Source organism: Telmatherina bonti (assembly GCF_933228915.1).
Source record: "Telmatherina bonti genome assembly, chromosome: 15".
Lineage (NCBI taxonomy): Eukaryota > Metazoa > Chordata > Actinopteri > Atheriniformes > Telmatherinidae > Telmatherina > Telmatherina bonti.
In genome coordinates this window covers 10,139,220-10,165,553 of record NC_136613.1, presented here as the reverse complement: position 1 = coordinate 10,165,553, position 26,334 = coordinate 10,139,220, and the positions used below count along the sequence as shown (strand labels likewise).

The 26,334-nt window shown below is 38.7% G+C and overlaps 1 protein-coding gene across 1 annotated transcript in view; it reads right to left on the bottom strand.

Annotated features, from left to right (window-relative positions):
• Positions 1 to 934: 934 nt before the first annotated feature.
• The window catches only part of xpo4 (exportin 4), a 71,593-nt gene continuing 46,193 nt past the window's right edge, over positions 935 to 26,334 (bottom strand). Inside the window, exons 9-24 of the mRNA XM_079254491.1 lie at positions 20,415 to 20,589; positions 20,117 to 20,293; positions 19,840 to 19,982; positions 19,530 to 19,675; positions 18,477 to 18,654; positions 10,774 to 10,933; positions 10,514 to 10,683; positions 9,612 to 9,786; positions 7,582 to 7,788; positions 7,278 to 7,364; positions 5,811 to 5,991; positions 5,586 to 5,707; positions 5,369 to 5,499; positions 3,976 to 4,093; positions 3,723 to 3,815; positions 935 to 2,083 (exon numbers count right to left, since the gene is read on the bottom strand). Of these exons, the coding sequence (XP_079110617.1) occupies positions 1,886 to 2,083; positions 3,723 to 3,815; positions 3,976 to 4,093; positions 5,369 to 5,499; positions 5,586 to 5,707; positions 5,811 to 5,991; positions 7,278 to 7,364; positions 7,582 to 7,788; positions 9,612 to 9,786; positions 10,514 to 10,683; positions 10,774 to 10,933; positions 18,477 to 18,654; positions 19,530 to 19,675; positions 19,840 to 19,982; positions 20,117 to 20,293; positions 20,415 to 20,589 (2,461 nt within the window). The 3' untranslated portion in view covers positions 935 to 1,885. The remainder of the gene's footprint in view (positions 2,084 to 3,722; positions 3,816 to 3,975; positions 4,094 to 5,368; positions 5,500 to 5,585; positions 5,708 to 5,810; positions 5,992 to 7,277; positions 7,365 to 7,581; positions 7,789 to 9,611; positions 9,787 to 10,513; positions 10,684 to 10,773; positions 10,934 to 18,476; positions 18,655 to 19,529; positions 19,676 to 19,839; positions 19,983 to 20,116; positions 20,294 to 20,414; positions 20,590 to 26,334) is intronic.

The following is a 26,334-nucleotide window of genomic DNA, read 5'->3' as shown; positions in this document are numbered from 1 at the left end:
GAGGCCTTTTTTCTTTTTAGTCTGAGAGACTTAATGTTGCACTGCAAAAGGTAGGATCAATCACTTTATTATTAAAGTAAATAAAAGACATTACAGCAGAAACAGCACATGAAAAGGAAACTGCAGAGCCCAGAACATTTTATACAATAACTTTATGTACACTTTTACACTTCATTTAACAAAACAGCCATCTACAATAATTGGGATAGTGCTCTGGACCAGGAGGATTCTCTCCAACATAATGCTTCAACGAGTGGCTCTGCTCCTTTTTATTTGGTTTGTTATTGCTGTCCCTCAATTCAGTCTCTGCTGCAATCCAGTGTGTGCTGAAGAGTCTCACGGCGGATGTGCTGCTGTAGAAAAATACTACTGAGGATAATCTGCTAAAACTCGGAGGCCTGATCCTCTCAGGCGTACATCTGTGTGAACGCGGGGGGGAAGGAGGGGGGAGACCAGAAATACAACCCAAAAGAAAAATCAATATCAAACTGCAAAGGTCAACAAAAGTTGCTCCCTGTTTAGCTGAATTCGTACATATTTTAGCTCATTCAACCCACCCGCCTACTGGCATATAAAAACATTTCAGTCGTCTTCTTTAATCTATGAACATTACATTTCAGAAGGTTTCTGCTTGAAAACATAATTTATATTTACATATATATATATATATATAAATATATACACACACACACATTATATATATATATATATATATATATATATATATATATATATATATATATATATATATATATGTGTGTGTGTGTATATACATGTATACACATATATATAAATGTGTATACATTAAAAGGGTGTCTGTACGAATTGATATGTATACATATATCTTTAGTTATATATATATATATATATATATATATATATATATATATATAACTAAAGATATATGTATACATATAAATTCGTACATACACCCTTTTAATGAAGCACAATTTGGTTTTGGTTTTTATGTTGTCACCCTAAAACAAAACAAAACAAAAAAACCCACTTCATCCTCTGCTGTGTGGTTTCACAACCTCAAAGACAGCCGGGCTGTTCATCCGCCCGTCGTCATGGCAACGCTATGTGCATGCGCGCTCGTGTGCATCCGCAGCAGTCTTGGCGGAAAGCAGGCACCGTCATTACTTGTCAGTTGATGTGTAACGTGGTTCAGTCATATGCAAACACACACACAGAACAATCAACAAAACAAAGGCACTCTGGGAAGGACTGGGGTGACCTGTTCACATGTGTGCGTGTGTGTGTTTATCCATGCCATGAGAATGCTGAAAGAGAAAAGATAAAATGGCCCCTGTGGTACGTTCAAATTACATCCAGAATTTAAAAAATGGCAACAAGTTTTGTCCTCTATGTTTGTGTGTGCGTGTGTGTGTGTGTGTGTGTGTAATCCAGAAGCCTTAAGACTCCTGTGAGGGAGGAGGAGGAGGAGGAGGAGGAGGAAGAGAAAGATGAGGAGGACAACACCAACTGCTGCGCCGACTTTTGTCATCATGGTTGGCGGCCCTTTGCTTCAGCCTAACGGGGCAGGAACCTCTGACTGAGTCCGTCTGCTTGGCAGTCCAGTCGCCATGGTTACCGCTACCACTGTCATCAAGTCTGCCCATCATGCTTGAGGTGCGGAGGGACAGATGAATGTGATGGGCATGGGGGAGGGGAGATGAAGGGGGACACATACGAAAACTAAAGAGTTCCCAGGTGAAGACGGGGTAAACATTCAGGTGGCGGATGGATCCCGGCAGGCGGAGAGCTCCTCCGAGGCTTCGAACCGCCTCTTCCGCACGTATTTCCAGGGTTGAAGCGAGAGTCATCTTTAAATGGTTACCTTTCAGAAGGATGGCCGATTGGAGGTCAACTCTGGTTCCAGTGGTTATTTTACGCAGAGCAGACCCCCCACATTGGCCACAAACTCCTCCAGGCTCTTGAGGAAGGCGACCTTCTGCTTGCGGTCCATGGTGGGCGGCGTGCTGCTCGCCGTCAGCTTGTTGAAGGCGTCGGCCAGCCGCTGGTAGATGACGGCGTCTCTCTGAGAGGACAGCAGAGTCTCCACCAGCTCCGAGTACTCCGCCTGACGGAGGACAAACAAGTAAGAAACCTAAAAGTGTGAAGATGTTCCTCTTCGCTGGACCTGCAGCCTTTTTAATTCACATGTAGAATTAAAAGAAGCTGAATACAAACAGGAAAAATAATGCTGCTTCATAGCAACATAAAGCACGTCTGATGTGGGAAAGACAGTGTGTTCCTGGAGAAATGCTCTGCACTTCCCCGATGTGCAGGGATGGTTTGGTGAATATATAATTATAATCACATATTGTTATACTTTTTACTTACAACCAGGATTTATTGCAGAATTAAGACAAGTTTTGATCAAAAGTAACCAAAAGGTGGAAAAAACAAAAAACATCTTTCCTGTTAGAGCTGCAGGTGTGACTGGGATTTAAAAAAAACAAAACAAAAACCATTTAGTGACATTTAAACCTCACGTAGCTCCAACTTGTTTTCTATATGAGAAACAAAACATTTCTCTGCTGCTGCAACATTTTAGCCTGCTTTGGAACGATGGAGACCTTTTATCCATGCATGCCGTTGCTCCGGTATTGTGTGTTTGATTTTAATCCTGCGCTGGACGACATGATCTGGGAATATACTGGTATAAACGCTACCATAGAGTGATTTATAAAGGCCTGCTGCCTCTCTACTGGTGTGCACTCCGACATGGAGGCCAGCATGCGCACCAACCCATCTCTGTGTCTGCACACCGTTACAAAGCTATTCACAACTTGAAACTGTGGTCTCCATGAATCCTTCAATTTATGTTTATGTAAATTTATGTTAAAAACCTAAAGATAAGATCACAAGTCCTGGTTTGTTTGTTAATCAACGCTCTTCGTCTCGCCATCACTCTGAAATGAGCATTAAGATATAAATGTTGTTTCAGTTTTTTTCCATTCAGATTTTCAATCAGATGACTGAAAAATGGACAAAATATTCATTACAAAAGTACGATGTCATCTGAAAAGTGCTATCCCACAGTCAGGGCAGCTTCAGAAGTTAAATATTTTATGGACACCTGATGAAGTAATATATTCCTATAGAGAAAATGCTGCACTAAATCCTGAGTTAAAATCCTGGAATCAAACTGCAGCTCTGAAGGATTGTAAACGTGAGTGTGTTACAGGAAGCCGCCACTAGGGGGCTTCGGTGTCATGAGCTGGAACTTTATGAGTCTGAGCTCCTGAGGCTAAAGTCGGTTCTGGAAGATCCTGCAGGTTTTCTAAGTATCCCTGTTCCAACACAACTGGTTTCCTTTAGATGGATCCAGCAAACAGTGAAGATCTGCACAATGACTGATTCATCTGAATCAGGTGTGTTGGAGCAGGGGTACATGGAAAACGTGCGGGACATCGGCCCTCGAGGACCGACTTTGGACACCCCTGCTGTAAGACTTTACAATATGGAGCTGAAATCTGAACCAAACTTCTTTTACTAGTTACCTTGTTACCTAGGTAACAACACAACAAAACAATACTGCCCATTTAGATGGAAGATGCAGGATCATGGTCAGTTTGTGAGACCAACTATCAGCCTGAAGCAGCTGCATGCATCTAAAGCTCACAGTTCACCTCGACAGGCTCAGACTGGAGAATGTAAACACCTCCAGACTTCCCAGTCTGAAAGATGGGAGCATCCTTGTGCTGGTTCCTCACCTGATGCAGGCACACGAGTGTGTAGAGGGCTTCTCCTGCCGCCACGGTCATCTCTGTGTTGTGTTTCTGCAGGACCAGCATGTCGAACACCAACTGGAGGCAGAGCATGGCGGGAAACACGTAGCAACAAGTTTGTTTGTAACACATTAATAAACTAAATATTAACCAACATTTCCACGCATGCCCTTCTTACAACTGCTCTCTGAGGTGTTTTTGTTTGCTTGCTTCTAGAAAGACAACAGGTGTGTCATACCTTGAGGAAGTGCCGTGTGGCGATGAAGAGGGGAGAGTCCTTCTCCTGGTTTTTGGCGCACTGTTCAGCCAGAGGAGACAGCGCCTCCAGACACAGCTGACTGATTTCTGAACTCATCCTGAAAACAGACGTTAAGGAGACAAAATGCACAAAAAGTACACTGATGTGTCCGCATTCTCTCCCACAGCTGCAGCAAACGGCTCCAGGAGGTCAGGTGACCATCGGGTTACACCTCAAGTCTTGTAACACGTGTCCATCTTTCAGCATTTACATTTGAAGCGAATAATTAAATTATCAACAATATGCTTTTTAATCGTTTCATTTTTCTGCTTTCTCTGCTCCCCTGATGGACATTTCTTGATCATTTTCTCTTTAATTTACACAAGAACAGACTACTCTGGGAGGAGGACCAAGTTTAACCAGAGAAAACCGCAGTAAAACAAGAGTGTGATTTATTTCATTTCAAGTCATGAACACATTTGTAGTCATAAAAACGTCCAAATAATTTTCATCCTGATCAATAAAAGAGACATTTAATCAGATTAATACTCAATCTGGTTGCAGCTGTGTAAATACTGGAGCTGGAACCTGCAGTTGACCTGTAAGTTTAAGTAATTACTGTGGAAAAAAAAACAAAAACAAAAAGAAAACCCCACAAAATGTTGTGGAAATATTTACTTATGTTAGGTTTAAGGTGGCTATAAGGGTTATTACTCAGGCTGTGATGATAAGCTTTTGTCTTGATTCGATTACGATTTTTTGATGATTTGATTTAAATTGTGAATCTCACAATTCTTCGATATTGCTGATTTCTGTAGATTAAAAACAAAATAATGTCTAAAACTTTTTTTTTTTTTGTCATTTTTCTTGATTTCAATTAGGAAAAACACAACCCAGTACACAGACCATCATTCTGCTGCTATAATGCCCAAGAGGACAAGTAAAAAGATCAAGAAAAACAATAAAAATGACAAAAATTTCATCATGGATTATTTTTATTTATTTTACAAAAATTGATTTTTTTAACAAAAAAAAGATCAATTAGAAAATTGTGAAGCAAAAAAAATCACGATATCGATTTTTCGATTCGATTTTCCCACCCCTAATTATTACACTAACTTTGTTGGGGGAAAAAAACAGCTGATTAAGATTTTAGATGATTAAAATGGCCAAAAACAAAACAACACTAAATGTTCCATAAATATTTAGTTATGTTAGGTTTAAGGTGGCTGTAGGGATTATTACACTATTTTTGCTGAGGAAAAAACAGCTGATCAGGATTTTAGATGAACCAAATGGCCAAAAACAAAACAAGAAGAAGAAAAAAGCAGAAAGAGGAAAACACTCATCACATCTGGACTCATATCAGTAACGGATCACAGCTGGAGGATACGAGGTCATTCCCAGCTCGAGCGAGAACATGAGGCTCTTGAAGAGGTCTTCAGGCAGCTGGGGGATCTTTTCTGGAAAGATCTCGCAGATGAAGGTGATGAGCTTGTAGTACTGGTTACACAGGGAGGGGAACTGGGAAACACGGAGGAAAAGGTCAGCATGACTTCACACGTCGCTGCAGACTTTGTTCAGAAGTAAAAATGCTGGATTGTTTTTACCTTCAGCAAGTCCTGAGACATGAGTGGAAGAACAATATTGACCCCGTAGAGAACAACGTCTGCTGCAGAAACCGTCCGATTGGACGCCGGTGTTCCCTGGTCTTGGTTTCGAAAAACCTCGTCTTGGACACGCACAGCAGTTTGGGGGGGGTGGAGTTTAGTCTCAGGTAACTTTGTGTTCATCTTCAGTGATAATCCCAAACAGAAAACCTCCAGAGAACTCACCGGTGTCGCTGAAGTCGATGAACTCTTTGGACAGCAGGTTTGTGAGCAGCTCCATGATGAGCAGCAGGTCCTGGTACTGGTCCTCCTCGGCGGTGGCGTCGCTTCGCTTCCTGCTCTGGTTGTTTTTCGAGTAGACCTGCAGCAGCGTGAGACACGCTTCGTACAGCTTCATGGACTTTGTCTGAAAAACACGGCGCAGAAAGATGTTTTCCTCTCAAGTCTTCCCTCAGACCGCTGAAGCAATCATTTTAATATTCACTTCCTCCTTCAAGACAGACAACGGGCTTACAGGACGTGTTCTCATTTTCTAGAAAACTGTCAGGTTTCTGGAGGCTACAGAGGGGTATTTTAATAACACATGACAAAAAAAATCTTGATCTGAGGAAGGTTTATAGAACATTCTTACAGCTTTTCCAGAGAGATTTTTAGAGAGAAATTTAGCCAAAAGCCCAAAATGTTTGCATTTTTATTCAGAAATAATGCAAGTAAAAAAGGTCATTTTTATCTTTACACTGTTAATCTGCACAATCTTGAAACAAGACAGCTAAATGTAAAACAATGAGAAGTGCAAATCTGTATTTTTCTCCCTTCATGTTCTTTTTTTTTTTTAAAGGGGTGCTATGATGGTATTTGGAGTTTTCTGATCTTTCTACAGTGTTACAGTGTTGAATCCTCATCAGACATGTGAACGACACTGTTTTTTTATCACCTAAACGCATGTTTTAGTTTGAGCTCCAGCACTTGCTTCGTTCGGTTTCCATGGCGACAAAAAGGCGTCGTTTTAGAGAGTTTTTTCTACTTGGAAATCCTTGTGACGTCCCGGGGGATAAGGTTCGGTGATTGGTTACCTTCTACTGGTTAACAAGGGCATGTACAAATACATCAGGTGGGTGGAAAACGTGGGATAAAGTTATTTCCAACGATGGCTGGTGAGTTTACCAAAGAGAGACATCCTGCTGCATTCGTTGCTGTGGGTTGCTGTTTTCCACTTTGTTTTCAGGGTCTGATTCAGGTTCCAACATGTAGGGCTGTATGCTATGTGTTGACATTGTATTTTGTTTTTTTATTGAGTTCATATTAGCCTAATCCTTCTGTTTATGAGATGTTACAATGACGGTGAAAGCAGGTGCGGTGCGCGCTCCCGATGTAGTGCAGTGGCGGGAGGCGGGGCTTAATGCGGAAGAGTCTCAATCCACTCGTTTTGCCCGCAGGCTGATCTGACAGCCTACGGAGAGGGTCGGTCTGAAGTAAATAAAGCGATCTGTGGCAATAACTCGATCAATCCCAGCCCTTCTGGTCTCAGAAATAAAAATAAATTAGCCTGAAATGCACATAATAGTTCCACTTTAAATGTCTTTGCAAAAGAACAATTACATATGATTTTTTTTTTTTTTTTTTTTTTAGCAGTCCTTCTGGCTAAAAACAATCATGAAAATCTATGTTGAACATTTAGGATGCAGCTCTCACCTCTCCCAAGTAGCAGATCTGCTTGTGAGCCACTTCCACAAAAACTTCAATGATCAGGTTGATTGTCTCCGGTGTGTTGCTGTAAACCTGGAAGAGAAAAACATCAGACTGATTTGCATCCGTTTTGCTGGAACGACGCTTTCAGATTTCTTTAAGAGGAAAAGACGTTGATAAAGACTTGATTTTCACTTGAACATTTAAAATGAAATCTGATCAGGCCGTGAATAAGTCGCTGTCTTTGTCTAACTCCACATTTACACAGAATCAGCAGCTTAAGGACTTTGCTTCATCTTTCAGGTCTTACCTCCATGAGGCCGATGCAGCTGGACAGGAAGTCCATGAGAAAAGAGAAGAGCGAGACAACGTTGTCCATCTGTGTTGCCTCTGCGATGCCGCACAGCGCCTCCAACGTGGCGACGATTTCCTGCTTGACGGCCTCCTCCTGGCTGATCTGAGCAAAGTTCTCCTGGTTGATGAGGTTGAGAAACCGCTGCTGGAGAGGGTGAAGCACCTGGATGGGCGTACGGAGAAGGGAAAGTTACAGACACAGGCAAAAACTGGGGATGTCAGGCTTTAATGTGACCTCTGCAGTATATTCATGTGTCACTTGTGACACCTGATAACCAGAAACAAACTGGGTTGTTTCATGTTTGTCCACAAGTTTTGTTTGGTAACCAGTTGTGCAGGAAGGGACAGATTTCTACTTCATGCCTATCAGGCAAAATATTCCTTCAAATCCTTTTTGAAATAAAATATGTACTAATATCTTAATTTTACCAAAATAAATGGGATATATTTGTACTAATAAGTAATTAGAATAAACACTAAAAACTGATTTCATATGCAGTTTCTGACTATTTTGCAGCTAAAAACTAATTTAATCAAACTGTTTGCAATGAAACAAATTATAACGTGCACGCAGTTTGGATAAAAACTAGGATCAGTGTAATATTAAGAAATGATGCAATACTCAGATTACTCTGAGGCTTGCAATGTATCTGCGAATACTTCCATATATATTTTTAATCCCAGGCATGTTGGTGAGGTTGTTGTCCACTCCTGCACTCGAGCATGCTGCTTCGCTGTAGAACAAGGGCAGGAATTCCTCTAAATGGAATGCAGCCCTTATTATTAAATCAATGTTTCTCCCATTTCAAGTAAAAACTCCTGAACTTCTGTTATCCTTTAATAAGGTGAAGACGAATGCAACAGATCAGAGGTAATAAAATCCACAGGGGAAGAAGCAGCTCCTTGTGTCAGAGCCGTGATGAAAACTTAACAGAGATGTGTTTAATCAGTTGTCGGATCGCTCCTCTTCCTCCTCGCACAGAGCTGTCCCAGTTCAGACCCAACAGCTGTAGAAACCAGCAGCTGCTGTCTCACTCGTCCACTCCCGTAATTACTCTGGAGTCATTGTGGCTTTGCACCCCCATTTACTACTGTCAGCTTATTAGGACCAAAGACCACCAGGATCAGGATGAAGATCGTGTTATACACACGAGAGGAAGGCTGAAGGAGTGAATAATATCAATGTCCATCAGGCCATATCTCTGGATCAGACTGCGGCGCTCCATACCTCCTTCATACCAAGACCTAAAGCAATGCCAGCCAGATCTACAGAACTGATCTTATTTCTAATCCGCAGCATCAGATCTTTGTGCAGGTGAATGAGCAGAATGTCTAAGAGACAACAAAATACTTGCAGCATTAAATCCCAGTATAAAAATTAAGCAGTGTCAGAGAATATTTACCTTTTTTACTGTTCAAAATAACTTACAAAAGAAGGGAAAAAAAGAGGAAATGGGGAAAGGAGAGAGTAAAAAAAGGGGGGAAAAGAAAAAAGGAGAAAGAAAAGATGAGGAGAAAAAAGGGGGTGAGGACAAAAGAAGACAATGAGAGAAGGAGAAATAAAAGACAAGAAATTTCCCCTTTTTTCTTTTAAATTTGATTTTTATATACATTAATATATAATTGCTTTCCTTTTTTATGTTTTACCATGTATGGGTGTGCGTATACATGTATATATGCATAAGTATGTTAATTGAAATATTTCTACACTATCAATATCACATTTTCATTTATCTTTTTTACACAAAGATAAATATGAAAAAACATGATAAATATGAAAACTGCATATTGTGAACTGAGGGAGGGGCTTGTTTCTGTTAGTGAAAAAGGATGGTTGTGTGTGTGTGTGTCGTCCCCCCCCCCCAAGACACTATTAACCTTCATGTATATGTTGTATGAATATATTAAAAATCAATAAAAACACCTTGAGGGAAAAATGAGTAACTCATGAAATACAGTAATTTCAACTCTTGCTGATGACTGTACCTCGGCCCAGTACTGCTGTTTGGTGTCAGAGTCCATGTGTGCAAAGCCTCCCAGAACCAGAGCTTTCATCAGTGATCTCTGCACAGAGCTGGACAGCAGGTGGAGCGGCGGGCTGCGGCTGGCGAACTGCTTCGCCAGGCTCCACCAGCTCTCGCACTGCACCACGATGTTCGCCCTGAACAGACAGACAGGGTGCGTGAATCATCGCAGTGTCACAAAATCTCCCAAAACCTGATTTTATTCTGTTGTTCTGCTGCAAAACCTCAAATTCAATTCAGTTTGGAAATGCAAGACAAGTTTTTTTCTGTCACACAATTCAACAACAGGGTGATTCAAAGTGCTTTACAGACACAATAAAACATTAGAAAATAAGAAGCATAATTTAAAAGTAAAAACAAAAGAAATAACATTAAGTAAAGAAACATGCAGATTTGGAATAAACGCAAAATAAGAGAATAAAAAGTACTGAAATGCAGCAGAGAACAGGAGGGTTTTCAACAGTGTTTCAGCTGATCTGAGGCTTTCTGGGAGTTTCTTCCAGACATGAGGAGCATAGAAGCTGAATGCAGCTTTTCCATGTTCGGTTTTGACTCTACGAACTGATAAAAAAAAAAAAAAAAACCAGATGCAGATGACCTGAAGGGTCTGATAGGTTCATATTGGAACAGGAGGTCTCTGATGTACTTTGGTCCTAAACCTAAGTACAGCAGTTTGAAAAGATACATCTATCTAGATTTTTAAAAAAAAACCTAAACACTGTTGATTTTCCTCGTTCATATGAACGTTTAGGAGTGCAACATAAGCTGCGTCCAGATCAATTTAAAAGATCAATCAAGTTTAAAGATATGAGGCTAAAAATCATGAAGAAAAGATTGCAGTAAAAAAAGATCATAACCCCTCACCTCTCCCTCTTCTCTACTAGTGTTACCAGCAGCTCCACTGTGTCGTTGGCGAGCTCCGTCTCCGAGCTCCACACCGACAGGTTGTTGATCACCTTCTCCAGAAGGTATCCCACAATCCACTGGGCGCCCTCTGTATCTGCACCAAAAGCTGTGCTGAGGGGGATGCTGATCTGAGGAGTGGCAGAAAGAGTGAAACATCAGGAAGGACAGTAAACTGCTGCTCGTGGAATATGCAGGGGAAGCTCTGGGAAACCCCATACCTGCTCATAGAGCTTCTCATCCACCAGCAGGTACGTCTTGGCCCATCGCCTGAGGAACCACACGATGTCTTTTCCCATCTGAGGGCTCAGCAGCTCCGTCAAACTCGCTCTGGTCGCCCTGGATTCAACTTCTGACGTCCTTAAAACTGCAGAGAGCAACCTGCGGCGGAGAAATCATGGAGTGTTACAGATGGAATGGAAGTGAAAGCTCAGAAAAAAGGAACAGGCGCAGTTTTAAAACACAAAATCACAATAAGATTCTGATATAAACTTTAAGTCAATGCCACTGATCATATAGCTGCACTTCTTTCTTTTTATGTCATTCAAAATATCAGGCTGTTTTCCCTAAATAGCATCAGTCTGAGGTGATGTCACTTCGAAGGTCAGATGTTTATAACAAGGTGACAACTGACCTAAAATTACAAGCATGTCATTAAAAGCAGTTCCTGTAACTGAGTATAATTAGACTGAGTCCAGCAGTGCGGACATAAAACACATTAGTGGTGCCTGTGGGAGAGTGAGGAAGGCTGATTTTACTTTTCAAAACTCATTGGCCAAGGTATTATTACCTCCGCCAAGGAGGTTATGTTTTTACCGGCGTTTATCTGTTTGTGTTCAAGATGACTCAAAATGAACATTGTAGGGGGGACTTTGGTATTTTCATCATAGGCAGAAAACAAACAAAGCTATGATCACTCAACAGACACCATTATATAACCCAAACACTGAAGTCTGTAGCGTGCAAACAGATTTGTTGCATCTTTAAAAGCTACAAAGCTGGATCCAGAAGAAAACCACCATTACGGGAACTGTGATTTCCATGAATCACAACAGAACTATTTATTCAGTTCAATTCAATTTGACTTTATTTAAAAGTCAAATCATGGCAATGCCATCTCAAGACGCTTTACTGACAGGGGGAAAAAAAAGCATAATGAAAGCCAATTCATAATAGCCTATATAAGGAAACCAACAGATTGAGTTGGAGGTTCCAACTGAATCTCCCATCCTGAGCAAGCACACTGGCGACAGTGGGAAGGAAAAAACTCCCTTGTTATCCTATTTATCCCATGAATGTGAATCCAGTTCCCAGTCGCATGTTTTTTACGGTGAAAGGATCAGAAAATCTTGAGAAAATAAATGTAATAATAATATTTCGCTGCAAAATCACTATACTTCCAGATACCATGATCCAGAATGTGGAAAATAGAGGATCTTTGGAATTTTCATCATAAGACAACGAACGAAGCTATAAACAGGCAACCATTACTGTGGAGTCAGTATTGATACAACGGATCTGTTGTATCTTCAAATGCTATGTATGTGTCGTAAGAAAAAATGGAGCTGGATAAAGTTCCGTTGTTGCATCCTCCACAAGCAGCTAAAACTTTGTTCTTGCTCTACAGGCAGCAATAACAAGAAATAAATTATTTTTCGTCTGGTCCATTTGTCCTCTACGAGAAGCTTCATCTGCAACGGAGCGGCGATGTCTGCTTTTATGTGTAATGAACCTTGTTATTTGGGTGCCAATTTGATTAAATTGCAATTCTCACAACTCTTTGATATTGCTGATTTTTGCAGATTAAAAACAAAAAAAAAAATGTATAAAATTATTTTTTGTTCATCATTTTTCTTGATTTGAAATAGGAATAGCAGCCCGGCTATAATGCCCAAGAAGACAAGTAAAAAGATCAATAAAAACAATAAAAATGACAAAAAATAAAATGGATTAAAAAAAAAAAAACCCAGACTTTTTACAAAAAAAAAAAAAAAAAAAGATTTTAAGATTTTTAAATTGTGAAGCAAAAAATCCAGACTTTCAATTAAATTTTCCCACCACTACCATTTATGGTAATGGAGTTGTTGCGTTTTCTGTCCACGTTTTAACAACAGATATTAACCCTGCCAACGGTCACTACTTTAGATGCTTAAACTGTAAAAAGGTGACAGTTTTATACGGAGTGAATCACAGGGGGAATACTCCGGTTAAAGGTGTATTATACATTGTTCTACAGGCTGGAGAGTGAATAATCGTGCAGAAAGAAAAGCCAGCTGTCTTGTACATAGACTGTTTAAACCTTTAAAAAAAGTAACATCTCAAATCAGAATATTTAAATCAGGTGCAGATGAGAAGGAACGACAACGCAGCCAGCCGGAACTCTACGATATCCACTGTGAGGAAGGCTTCAGCACAAGTGGAATGAGTTTTACCAACATTGATGCAAACCAACCCAAAGACAAACGACCAAACCGTTGTCATCTTGCTGTTCATCTGTGTCTCACCAGCTCAGGCCCACACACAGTTTATAAAAGGATCGAGAGACAGAGGGCTTAAAGCGGCTTACAGGAACGTCTATCTAACCGGAGCACGGCGCAGTTTCACATTGTTTGCAGAAAACAAAACCATGATGACATTTGCAGGGCTGGGGTCGGCCATCCACTATTAGGAAACCCGATGCCATCGGCCACTCGCCTCTGCAATCCTCTGTCGTCGCTGTCATCCCTCTCACACACATAAACACACGCTCCTCTACATAATGCACAGTCGAGAAAACAGCAGCAATGACCTTCAACAGACAATATCGGGGGCTGTTTAGGCGGTCTATTGTCGTCAGAGTGATTATCAAAACTGCGCGGCTGCCAGGACAGCACAAGGTTCCTCAGCTGCAGGCCGTACAGCTAATTGCTGAAAAATAAACTGGATCTGGCAACAACAGCTACACTTGGCATGCTCTCTTCGATTTAATTAGGAGTGTATATTTGGAGCCATTACGGTGTCAGGGATATCACTGGATTATTTCTTTGTGGAGCATGTGTGTGAGAGCAATTTTAATAACACAACAGCAGAACTGACCACAGTGCAACGAAATAAAAAACATCTTTAAGCCTCATAAAACTATGAGCCATTTTTTGCCTCATAAGTTTTGCATCATGTAAAAATACATGTAGAAGCTCAACCTTTTAAAACAAAGTCAACATGCAGACACAATGTGTTCAGGACAGCCTCAGTTGTCACAATACGAAGCTAAAATGATGTAAAATCAATTTGTTTATTTGAGTTAGCACTTTAAAAGAAACAGGAGAACATTCATGGAGAAAAAAAGTAAGAGGAAAGGTTCAAATGATGGACAATACGCTTAAAAGTAATAATATAAATTACAGTACTGGGGAGGTTGGAAACCCTGTGAGGGTTAATTAAACCAAATAAAGGAAATACATACAACAAAGCATTAAAAAAAAGAAAAGTGTTAAATGGAAAGATTTTACAAATAAAACAAATATAAGAGTAGAGCACAATTTAACATGATACCACTGCAAATAGATGCTCTTTCAAATTGTTTTTGTACACTCATAAAGAAGGTGATATGCCTAACAAAGTAATGTATTTATTTCATAAATGGACCCCTCTGAATTAAATGGAAAACTGACTTCTAGTGGTGTGACAAAGTGGTGTACGAAGAAGCTTAGCTTGCCTGGTAACTCTGGAATGAATATCTGAATTATGTTGGAAGTACTGTTTGAATTGAGAAGGAAGTGTGTGACCAAAATACTGGACTTTGTGGGGGGAAAAAACATGTTTCTGCAATGTTTATATTATAAACTGTCAAGATGTTCAGTTTAGTAACTCGAATAACAGACTTATCAGTATGGTTGGAACGAGTGGCTACTCTGATGAAACGTTTCTGAATTAAATAGAGTTTATTTAGGTAAGTGGGATAGGTGCTTGCCCAGACAATGTTGAAATTTAATAAAATGAATGTTTCAATAGATAATGCACCTTAAAGGCCGACCATCGAAACAAAAGGGAATTTATTACTACGTACTTCGTAAAAATGACACACAGATCAGCAGTGACCAAGCTGTTCTAATCTGTGTATCATTCTCTACAGCCTCGGCTTTCAGGAGAAAAAGATTTATTAGACCTGAAAACAAACAGAAAATAATTCAGTGGATGTAAAAAAAAAAAAAAAAAAAAAAAAAAAAAAAAAAAAAAATCACATCTGAATTTGTTTCTTCCCATTTCTTTTTGAACATGGAAAGAAACTACAGTGTCTATCTGTTTGTTTACTTTGGTTATTGTTATTATTCATTTTGTTTTATTTTTAAACATGTTTGCAATAAAACTAAAATAACAAAAAAACAAACAAAAGAAAATAGAAAAACCTGACAGAAAATATTTTCATATCTACATCTATAAATACTTTATAAGTATTTATGCAACTGCTATCTACAACTCGCATGAAAACCAACTACAAATCGCTTCATTTTTGGCACCATCGTGTATTAAAAGCATCTTTTTTAAGTCTTTATTCCAGCCACAGAAGACCATCATTTTGTTATTTTAAGACAGACACATAAGTTAATCTGTGGCTGCTTCTGATTGGACATTACCGTCAGTTTAAACTTTTTCATTTGTGGAAAGTTTGACTGGAGATGGCCTCATCATGACTTTTTTTTTTTTTTTAGCAACAGTGATAGCCTTTTTTTTTTTTTTTTTAAATTAATAATGAGACTTTGATAATCCTGTTATCATGAGTCAATTTGGTGCATTTTCCATCCATAGTTTCTGGATTGTAAAACTCTGGATGGGATATAAATGCCTGGAAAAGTCCTGCAGGATGGAGTGGGGAAGCTATTTATCACAATTCACCCTACAGACATAATTGCCAATTTGAGACATAGTGCTCAGAGGTACCAGGGATCTTGCAGAGTTTTAAAGAGTTAAATAAGCTTCCAACAATTACAGAAATAATGCTGATTGCTGACAACTTACAGAAAAATGGATTTTATTAACCAACAACATTTTCGGGGATGCATTTGGAGAAAATGATTTAAATACATGCAACCTGACTAATATAGATTGTTAGATTAAGTTGGATACTGGCTACGTACATTTAACTCTGAACTTGAGATATTTCCTTTGAAATTACTGGTGAAAATGCTTTAATTTTTGCCGCCACTGTTGTTTATGTCCCATTGCATTTTGGGTAGAAGTGACAAGAAATGGCTGGAAGCTGGAACAACTCCTCTCTCTGAGCCGTACCAGGAGATTAAAACCCAAAAAGATCTGAAGACACGTCTGAAGAGAACAAAGATGGAAGGTTGTAAGGTGATAACGGAGTGTGATGAGTGCTTAGACTGCAATATTTGGTCTATTATGGACCTTTTTCAAGGCAGAATTTGAATAGTAAGACAAGTGTAGGTGTACTAATGAAGGCTGAATCCACTTCCAGGATGTTCAGCGTCTAACCAACTTAAACATATCTCTTATAAATACATCTGATTAACACCTTACGTCACCAGTCATACTGCATGTTGCATGTTCCTCGTCATCACACAGCACTTCTCTGAATCTTTCTGAAGGACATCCTTCTGTTTCTTGTCCTTATTGCAGTTTAGATGTAGAGGCTTTGCCTTGTAATAACAGTAGTGACAGTTTTACGAAGCTGTTTTATCATATGTGTGCATGTTTGAATGAGTTAAAGAGTTTGTCATGCAGAGCAGAATGCACCACAAGCTGCACTCAAGCCACAATAAAACTATAACTGCACTTAGTGTGACTGTGTTTTACTGGGCGCACATTCGGTGTTGCTGTGTGGATAAACTTCCTTTAGATTTATGGGACCATAACTGAGACTACACTTGGAAGTTAAACTCGCTCTGGACAGTGGGGGAATCTATTCTGGGAGAGTTTTATAAGGGAGCCAACTGTTTGGTGAGACAAACTGTCACAACAAAGGACTGTTGGGCTGAAAGAAGCGCCATCTGTTCCAATACGAAGATCTATACTATTACAATTTGGTATGGGTGGCTTCCTGACTTAACACCAGTAAGAGTCTAAAATTGATTTAAAATCTGCTGCATATTTTTCAAAGCAAGCTGTGCATAATATGAGTACTAAAAGCTTTAGGCAAACACAGTGTTGATATATTACTTCTTTACCATTTTTTCCCTCTAAATTTTAGTATTATATATACATGTTGATGGATAGCTTCATTTATTAACCCTTTCATGCATAGTGGCCCTGTAGTGGACACCTATTTACAAGCTTTTTTCTTGCATATTCATGAATGAGGATGGTATTTTTGTAAATAAACCACTACAGTGGATGTTAGTGAGTCATCCAATATGTTTCCACTCACTGGAGAAAAAATAAATATATGATATAACTGAACATAATGTAATTATGCAAATTTGCCTTTGCTAATAAACAGGAAAAGAAAATACAGCTGTATTTTTATTGAAGATTTACATAATATAATTATGATTATATAAATATTTTATAGAATACATTCAAATAAATCATAAATAATGATAAATTCTAAATACCACTAATAAACAAAACATTATTGCATATGTCTGTAGAGGTAAAATACTGTATTTAAACAAATGTTGCATTGTTTTTTTTAAATTAATCCATACATAAAAGGATTAAATAGGACAGGCTACGCTTCAGCCTTTGCCTCTGTTTGAACAAAATATATTTGTTGTTTATTATTTGACTGAATTAATCAACTTAAACCTAAACTGTGGGTCTTACAACAAGTAAAGACAGCATTTTTGGTCAAAAAAAGATCCCAAATCCTGCAAAGATTGAACAAAATCTGCAGCACATTTTCCAAAATTCAGCTTCATGTTGGCTAATTATAATCAACGGGCTCTCTCACAAATTATTAGCCTATTCAGAAATCATGCGACATGCACGCCTTCATTTATTTCAGAAGCTAATTTTCAAGCCAGTTGTTGATTTTGCATAATGACTTTCCAGTCCCAAATGAAGAGTTTATAAAAAATAAATACAGCTGAACAGAGGTGCAGAGTAAATGACTGGGATAAAATGTGAAGGTTTAATCTCCTAAATGCTTCAATTTCATGTTTATAGTTCATACGCTGAGAAATAAAAGGTTTTAAAATGGAGAGTAACAAGTTTTCTAGGAAATGATCAGGAGTCTGTTTTAAACAAAGCTGTGGGACTGCGTGTGATCATTTAAGTTGATGATAAATGGTTCTAAATTTAATTATTATTATAAATCAGTAAATAAATGTGGGGGAAAATGTTTTTGATGGCCAAAAACATTTTATATTTGATGATTAGAGGTGGAATACATGAGCATAGAAAAGCATTAGACGTCACCGCTCGGCAGCTCATCTCAGTCACAGCCAAACAAAGTGAAACCAAACTGTAAACTCTTCTAGCAGCTTAACCCATCTGCATCTCAGAAAAAAATGAAGCAATCTGGTTTTATTTATTCCTCTCTTTGTTTGAGCCTTTTCAGCTTTAAAGAACATGGTTTATTCAGTGGAGGATCCATGCTGCATACCGCGTATATACGAGGAATGGGACCAGCTGCCACACACATGACCACCAAAGTCTCGCCGGCAGGAATGTCATTACTTCACACAGCAGAGACGTTTGTTGCTGTATTAATGCTCATAATACTACCCATGTAACTCAGTCCTGCTTCTCAAGTCACCTGGTTGGACTTTCCTCTCAACTATGACCAAATTCAGTTTTATACTTCAGTCTTAAGAGAAACTAAACAGGAACATTTCCCAAATCTGATGCTTGCTAACAGATTCTCAGTATATCAACAGTTAAATCAGACAAAATAAACATATTCACCCCACGCTGTGGAGAAAAAGGTCAGCCAAAGTTTTTTTTTCCCCTCTACATAACACTAACAACCCAACAGAAATGGTACCTGATGACAGAGTCGGTGCGGTTGCAGCCCGGTATAGAGGAGGCCTTTTCCCCCGGTGACCCGAGGATCTGCAGTGTTGTGTTTATGTCCACTTCTGTTGAGCGTTTGATGGAGAACTCCATCACCTCTGAGGGGATCAGTGGGGTTTCGCCCTGAGGATCATCTGCTAGTAGATAACCTGGTAAACGAACAGATGTGTCTCATGTTGAAGCAGTCTCATTTGATTTTACTTTTCAGAAAACTTTTAATGGAAAAAGAAAAAGGGGATAATCATTATAACTGCACTCCCATGGAGCAGACATGACATCCATTTACACACATTTACACACTTCTGTTTCTACAATGACAATTTGATTCTTTAGGTTTTAAAAAATTTAACCAATGATTAAAACTTTTTCAGAGCCATTTAATGAACAAAATCATGTAAATTATTTCACAGCATTCAGCTTTCCAGAGAGCAGATGAAATTCAACATTTATCAACAGCACTGTATCACTTCTGTTAGTAATTTTTAGCCATCAAACACACTATTTTAAAGTGTTATTGTAACCAACCATTTCAAAAATAAATTACAAAGTGTCTGCTTTTTGGAGAAGTGGTCCATTCATTTTAAAGAGTAAAATAATGGACTGTTTTGCATGACTTTAATGATGCAGACAATATTTTACTCATGTAAAGCCACAGAGCTGGGTGGAGTTAACTTGCTATGTCTGACTTTATATGTGACCAAATGTCAAATAAACTTCCCTGGAAAAGTCATTTGTGAGCATGATAAAATCACTTCTTCTGTCTTTTAAAGTCACATGACTTATTGTTAACTTTCCAAAGTGCTGCATCTGCATTTAATTTTCATTTCTGTGGACTCTGTGGAAAATGAAACAGAATCCTTTGCAGAGAAACTTCTAAAAGTCCAGCATAAATGTTTTTAATTACATTTTAAAGTTATTAAAAGTTCTAACGGGACACCAAAATATGCATAACTGCAAATATAGCTGGTGAAATAATCCCAGCTGTCCCAGTATGCCTTTTAAAGTTTTCCATTTAGCAGCTGACCTGAGACCAGGATGAGCCAGTGGATGTCCTCATAGAGGTCATCCAGGACTTTACGATCCACGGATCCCAGGTCAGACGAGGCCATGAGGTGCTGCTGGGTCCGCTGGAGCTGGCCATGCAGCCGGGTCACCCGGTCCTCCAGCAGGCTGCAGAATGATTGGAGGGGAAAAAAGCTTCTCGTGTTAGTCTGACACTACTGAAAATATACCAGATTGAATCTGCAACAAGGATGTGCAACACTGACTAGGTTTATGATCTCTAATTAATGGGGTGTAAGATTTAATTCGGCCATTAGATGTTGTGCATTTACCTTGTGAGCAGGGGGATGCAGTGGTCTGCAGCCACACGACCCATCATGCCAATACTCGACAGCTGGTCTGAGAAAAGTTCTCTGTCATCTTCCTGCAGCTCATTGATTTCCTCCTCATCGTGCGACGATATGCCGTTCACTGACTGGTTCAGGGTTTGAAAAGAGAAGGAAAGCTGAGTCCATCGATGCGGACTATGAAATGCTGTGTAGTATTCCTGTTCTCTGAAGGAAAGGACGGGCGTACAACACATGGATAGTAGGAAACAAAGAGACTCACCAGGTTGCGGGTGCCATCGGGAGCAGCGAGGTGACACTGGATGTACGAGTTGAAGACCTGGATCGCTGGCTGGACGAAGCAGCCGCGAGGAAAGTGCTCGTCATCCTGTACGAGCGTTAACCACGACTCCAGCAGCTTGTCGTAAGCCTCCATGTAAACCATGTCGTCCTTATCCAGCTGAGAAACAAGAGGGGGAAAAAGAAAAGCATAACATTTCCAACCTGTACCTGCATATACAGCGACAGAATAAAGGAGCTCTGAAGTATAAATACAAGAGGATTCAAATGTTTCTACTTACAACTTCTTCCAGGGCGGCGCTGCGCCCAAACGAGCAGGTGAGCAGCGTGAGGCAGTTGATGAAGGAGGTGAAAAGGTCGCTAGGCAGCGCCGTTAAAATGCTCCGTGGGAACATGGTGATCAAATTAGAGATGATGTTGGAGATGCCCACAGCCTCCGAGTCTTCAATCTCAATCCTGAGAACACAAATATTAAAGAGAAATCTTGACATCTAAATTCAGATATTTCACTCAGCAGTCTCGGTCTCGATAGAAAAGGTTAAGAAAAGTTCAGACAGCCTTGTTTCCGGGTTTTCTTATTAGATCTGAAGAAGAACAGCCTCCACTGCTTGAGGCTAAGGCTGAACCGGGGTCACTTTCCCCATTTATCCACTGGTATAAAAATCTATCCCTAACCAAAAACTCCTCGGCAGCCTGGCCCCCCGAGCGGTTTTCCACAGCTGCACTTCAGATCATCTTTATAGTGTCTCAGGCTCATAGTAAAGAATAAAACATTCAAGATAAAAGGAAAACTGTGAAGCTAAAAAAGAATTTTATCATCAGCCCAGACCGTGAAGCATAAAGTGACACGTGAAAACAGTGTGCTCACACACTCAACTCTAAATCCAGATTGTAATCTGAATTCTTTACCATCCAACCCACGTTTGCACAGATTACACAGGATAGTGACATGAAATTAAAGGAGGAAGTTTTTTTTTTTTTAAAAAGCAAAAAAAACCAAAAAAAACAACCAATGCTTGCATTTAAAACACCGCCTTTAATCATTGGTCCAAACATCTACATGTACTTTTACACACTGGTCCAAACATCTACATGTACTTTTACACATTGGTCCAAACATCTACATGTACTTTTACACACTGGTCCAAACATCTACATGTACTTTTACACACTGGTCCAAACATCTACATGTACTTTTACACACTGGTCCAAACATCTACATGTACTTTTACACATTGGTCCAAACATCTACATGTACTTTTACACACTGGTCCAAACATCTACATGTACTTTTACACACTGGTCCAAACATCTACATGTACTTTTACACACTGGTCCAAACATCTACATGTACTTTTACACACTGGTCCAAACATCTACATGTACTTTTACACACTGGTCCAAACATCTACATGTACTTTTACACACTGGTCCAAACATCTACATGTACTTTTACACACTGGTCCAAACATCTACATGTACTTTTACACACTGGTCCAAACATCTACATGTACTTTTACACACTGGTCCAAACATCTACATGTACTTTTACACATTGGTCCAAACATCTACATGTACTTTTACACATTGGTCCAAACATCTACATGTACTTTTACACATTGGTCCAAACATCTACATGTACTTTTACACATTGGTCCAAACATCTACATGTACTTTTACACATTGGTCCAAACATCTACATGTACTTTTACACATTGGTCCAAACATCTACATGTACTTTTACACATTGGTCCAAACATCTACATGTACTTTTACACATTGGTCCAAACATCTACATGTACTTTTACACATTGGTCCAAACATCTACATGTACTTTTACACATTTGTCCAAACATCTACATGTACTTTTACACACTGGTCCAAACATCTACATGTACTTTTACACACTGGTCCAAACATCTACATGTACTTTTACACATTTGTCCAAACATCTACATGTAATTTTACACACTGGTCCAGACATCTACATGTAATTTTACACATTTGTCCAAACATCTACATGTACTTTTACACATTGGTCCAAACATCTACATGTACTTTTACACATTGGTCCAAACATCTACATGTACTTTTACACACTGGTCCAAACATCTACATGTACTTTTACACACTGGTCCAAACATCTACATGTACTTTTACACACTGGTCCAAACATCTACATGTACTTTTACACACTGGTCCAAACATCTACATGTACTTTTATACATTTTTCCAAACATCTACATGTACTTTTACACATTGGTCCAAACATCTACATGTACTTTTACACATTGGTCCAAACATCTACATGTACTTTTACACATTTGTCCAGACATCTACATGTAATTTTACACACTGGTCCAGACATCTACATGTACTTTTACACATTGGTCCAAACATCTACATGTACTTTTACACATTGGTCCAAACATCTACATGTACTTTTACACATTGGTCCAAACATCTACATGTACTTTTACACACTGGTCCAGACATCTACATGTAATTTTACACATTTGTCCAAACATCTACATGTACTTTTACACACTGGTCCAAACATCTACATGTACTTTTACACACTGGTCCAAACATCTACATGTACTTTTACACACTGGTCCAAACATCTACATGTACTTTTATACATTTTTCCAAACATCTACATGTACTTTTACACATTGGTCCAAACATCTACATGTACTTTTACACATTGGTCCAAACATCTACATGTACTTTTACACATTTGTCCAGACATCTACATGTAATTTTACACACTGGTCCAGACATCTACATGTACTTTTACACATTGGTCCAAACATCTACATGTACTTTTACACATTGGTCCAAACATCTACATGTACTTTTACACATTGGTCCAAACATCTACATGTACTTTTACACATTGGTCCAAACATCTACATGTACTTTTACACATTGGTCCAAACATCTACATGTACTTTTACACATTGGTCCAAACATCTACATGTACTTTTACACATTGGTCCAGACATCTACATGTACTTTTACACATTTGTCCAAACATCTACATGTAATTTTACACATTTGTCCAAACATTTACATGTAATTTTACATGCATTTTGACAACGTTAATCCAACATTAATTCCGTTTTGAAGAGGAATTTGTGCTTGCTCAAAGATATGTCTGCTTTGTTTTTGGGCTATTTAAACTTGAACACAGTCAGAGTTAATGCTGCATGTTGGTGAAATGCTGTTTGGGACACAAAAATAAACAACAAAGAAGCCCATACAAAAAGCTCTGATCTTCATTTATTTCAAGCTAAAGGTCCAAAAACAGAAGCAACACAACAAAGAGCAGCACACACCTCAGACTAGCGTAGTGACTCTTGATGCACTGAGTCCAGCTTTAGTCCACTCCTTGTGAAGCTCCCCAAATTCATGAATGGATGTTTCATGACAATCCTCTCAAGGCTGCAGTTTTTCATAATATTGTAATTTTCGGAGACATTGCATTTTGGGTTTTCATTATCTATAAGCCACAATTATCATAATTTTGAAATGAGTGATGAAAATTTTGAACTTTTTGAAGATATTCTAATTGTCTGAGATGTACCTGTACTTGCATCTAACAAAAAACAAAACATCCACTTCCTGCTTCTTTTCTTTTCGGCTACGTAATGGAAAACCACATCATAAGAACCATTTTTGCCTTGATTTTAATTATAATTATAACTTTTTATAATATATAAACTTTTTAAAACTTTTACAAACTTTTTATATAAGCCTTTTTAACTAATTATAATTATAACTGTTTCGCAGCCGAGCAGGAGAAGGAAGCGTCAATATGTGCGTCATCCCGACAGGGCAAGGCAACGAGTATGTGCAGAACGACTGGCATTAACTTAAAACTGAAAGAACATGTACATGATAGAGAAATTTATAAATTTGGATTTAAAATTGTTACAATAAACCAGCCACTTAATATGGAATTAACTTTAACTTGGAATTGTCATTTTTATTCGGACAAGGTGTTTACATGGTCATTTTTTATCTCTTTGAAGCAGATTCAACGTTTATTCTGATTTAAAACTCAGGTAAACATGCTGACTGTTGCACATATCCCTCAGACGGCTCCCAAGTGGCAACGAAATACTTTAAAATGAAGATGTTATAAACATCATTTAAACTGAAGGCTGCAAAGGTATATCTTTGTCTTCCTAAGCAGCAATTTGAAACAGTTTTTATAAGAAATTTCTCAAAAGATTCTCAGGACTTTTTTTTCTTTTTCTTTTTTAAGTAGCTCTACATTTCTGCCATGGGGTCTTCAGTGTTTCCACTCAGGCCTAAACTAAAGGGGAAGACAAACAAAGGAAATCTGGGTAATTATGAGAGAAAACGTCTCTCCTCGCTGTTGTGTCAGTATTTACGGCAGCATGGTATACAAGAGAGTAAGGCAGGACGATCATGTTGGTGTCATTTCACTTGGAACCTTTTAATGTTCTACGTTTTTACCGAAATGCTGCTAATTTTACTTATGATGCACAGTTTTGTCCTGTGACCACCGCTCCCTCTCCTTTTTCACCTCAAAATCACATGACCATATGGTACATGCATCATCTCTCCCCATCAAGAGGCCGTGATGCTGTTGAATTCTGTATTCATAAATAGTAACATATATTTGCCACATAACTTAGACTTAGTGTTTATCAACTGGAAGATGACTGAAACAGGTATAAGACTTGTCATACTCGACCGAATGTTCAAAACTCCAAGGCCCAGGTTGCAGGTCGTTTCAAAAGTACCACCTCTTATCAACATATCTTTGGAGGCTAAAATATCTCATCAGAACTTTGATTAGTCCCTTCACCCACTCCATTTCCACTGATTCTTGTGATGGAAATAGAAGGAGGGTTAAGAAAAAAAGACCCTACTGTTGTTGAAATCCTGCTAAAGTGGCATCATAACAGCTTAGCTGAATGGTCAGATTAGTAAAAATACTAACAATGCAAACATGGCTACAGTAACTGACACCAAGATCACTTCCACAGCCAGCCTGACAGACAGACTGGTGATGTCTGGACACACAGAGGGGTGTCAATAATAATTACTCATTATCTACTAACGTCACACACAGTCGGTCCCAAAAATCTGTATGAAAACCAAACATAACGCACCAATAAATGGTTATTGGTTTTCATTGAGTATTGCGAAGAAAACCAATAAATTTTATTTTATTGAATAAAAGGCAGATATTACAAGATTTTTTTTTAAAGTCTTGTTTTACCTTTTGTATGGCTATGTGAGAAATAATAATAATAAAAAAAAAACTGGACTCAGAAGCAGCGTGAACATAAGTGAAAACATAGCTGCAAAAATAAAGCCATGAAGGAAATAGAAAATACCAGAAAATGCTCTCATCAACCCCAAAATACCTTAAAATCCTCTAGAAATATTAGACTTAACTAAATGGGGATTTATGAAATATCTTTAAGTAGTGTGAACTTTTTATTGACATCTAAAAAAAGTGAAAATGTTTAAGATTTGGTATTTAACAGCAGCTTCTAAAATATGCACTGTGCTAATTTAAGCTTTCAGATCAGCCTTAATTTTGGTATTTCAGCACCTTTTTTTTTTTTTTTAGGGCTGGGAGAAAAAAAGTTGATTGACAAAAAAAAAAAAAAAAAAAAGAAGATTATTTTTCAAATTACAATTTTTAAATAAATTTTTTGGTCTATCTTTTTTTTTTTTATTTGTTGACTGTCTCTACAGAAATCTCCACCCCTAAAGCTTTTGTTTCGTGTTAGAACCAACACCCCTGCTCACAGTCGGTCCGGTGACAGGGAAACGTGGAGCAAGAGGCCTTTCTAAACCCTATCAGATGGGGCTAAATTACGAGCAGGACTGTTCTATCACTGAGGATCGCCCATCCCTCTCTACATGGTTTTCCGATGAGGCAACTGGAAAAAAACTCCAAGAATAGGTGAATACAGACATAGGAGGAGAGCAGTAAAGCAAGAGACGGAGGAAAGAGGGATGAGAAGTGTGCGACTATAATCTACACAAACCATTATCAAATCAAATCAGAGCACACTGTTGACACACACACACACACCTATGAATAAACTGAAAATGTTTCATTTCAGTTATAAATGATACTACAAATATATTCTAGGTGCAACACATAGATCCAGACTGCCAGGAGGACAACTTTCAAGAAATACAGGT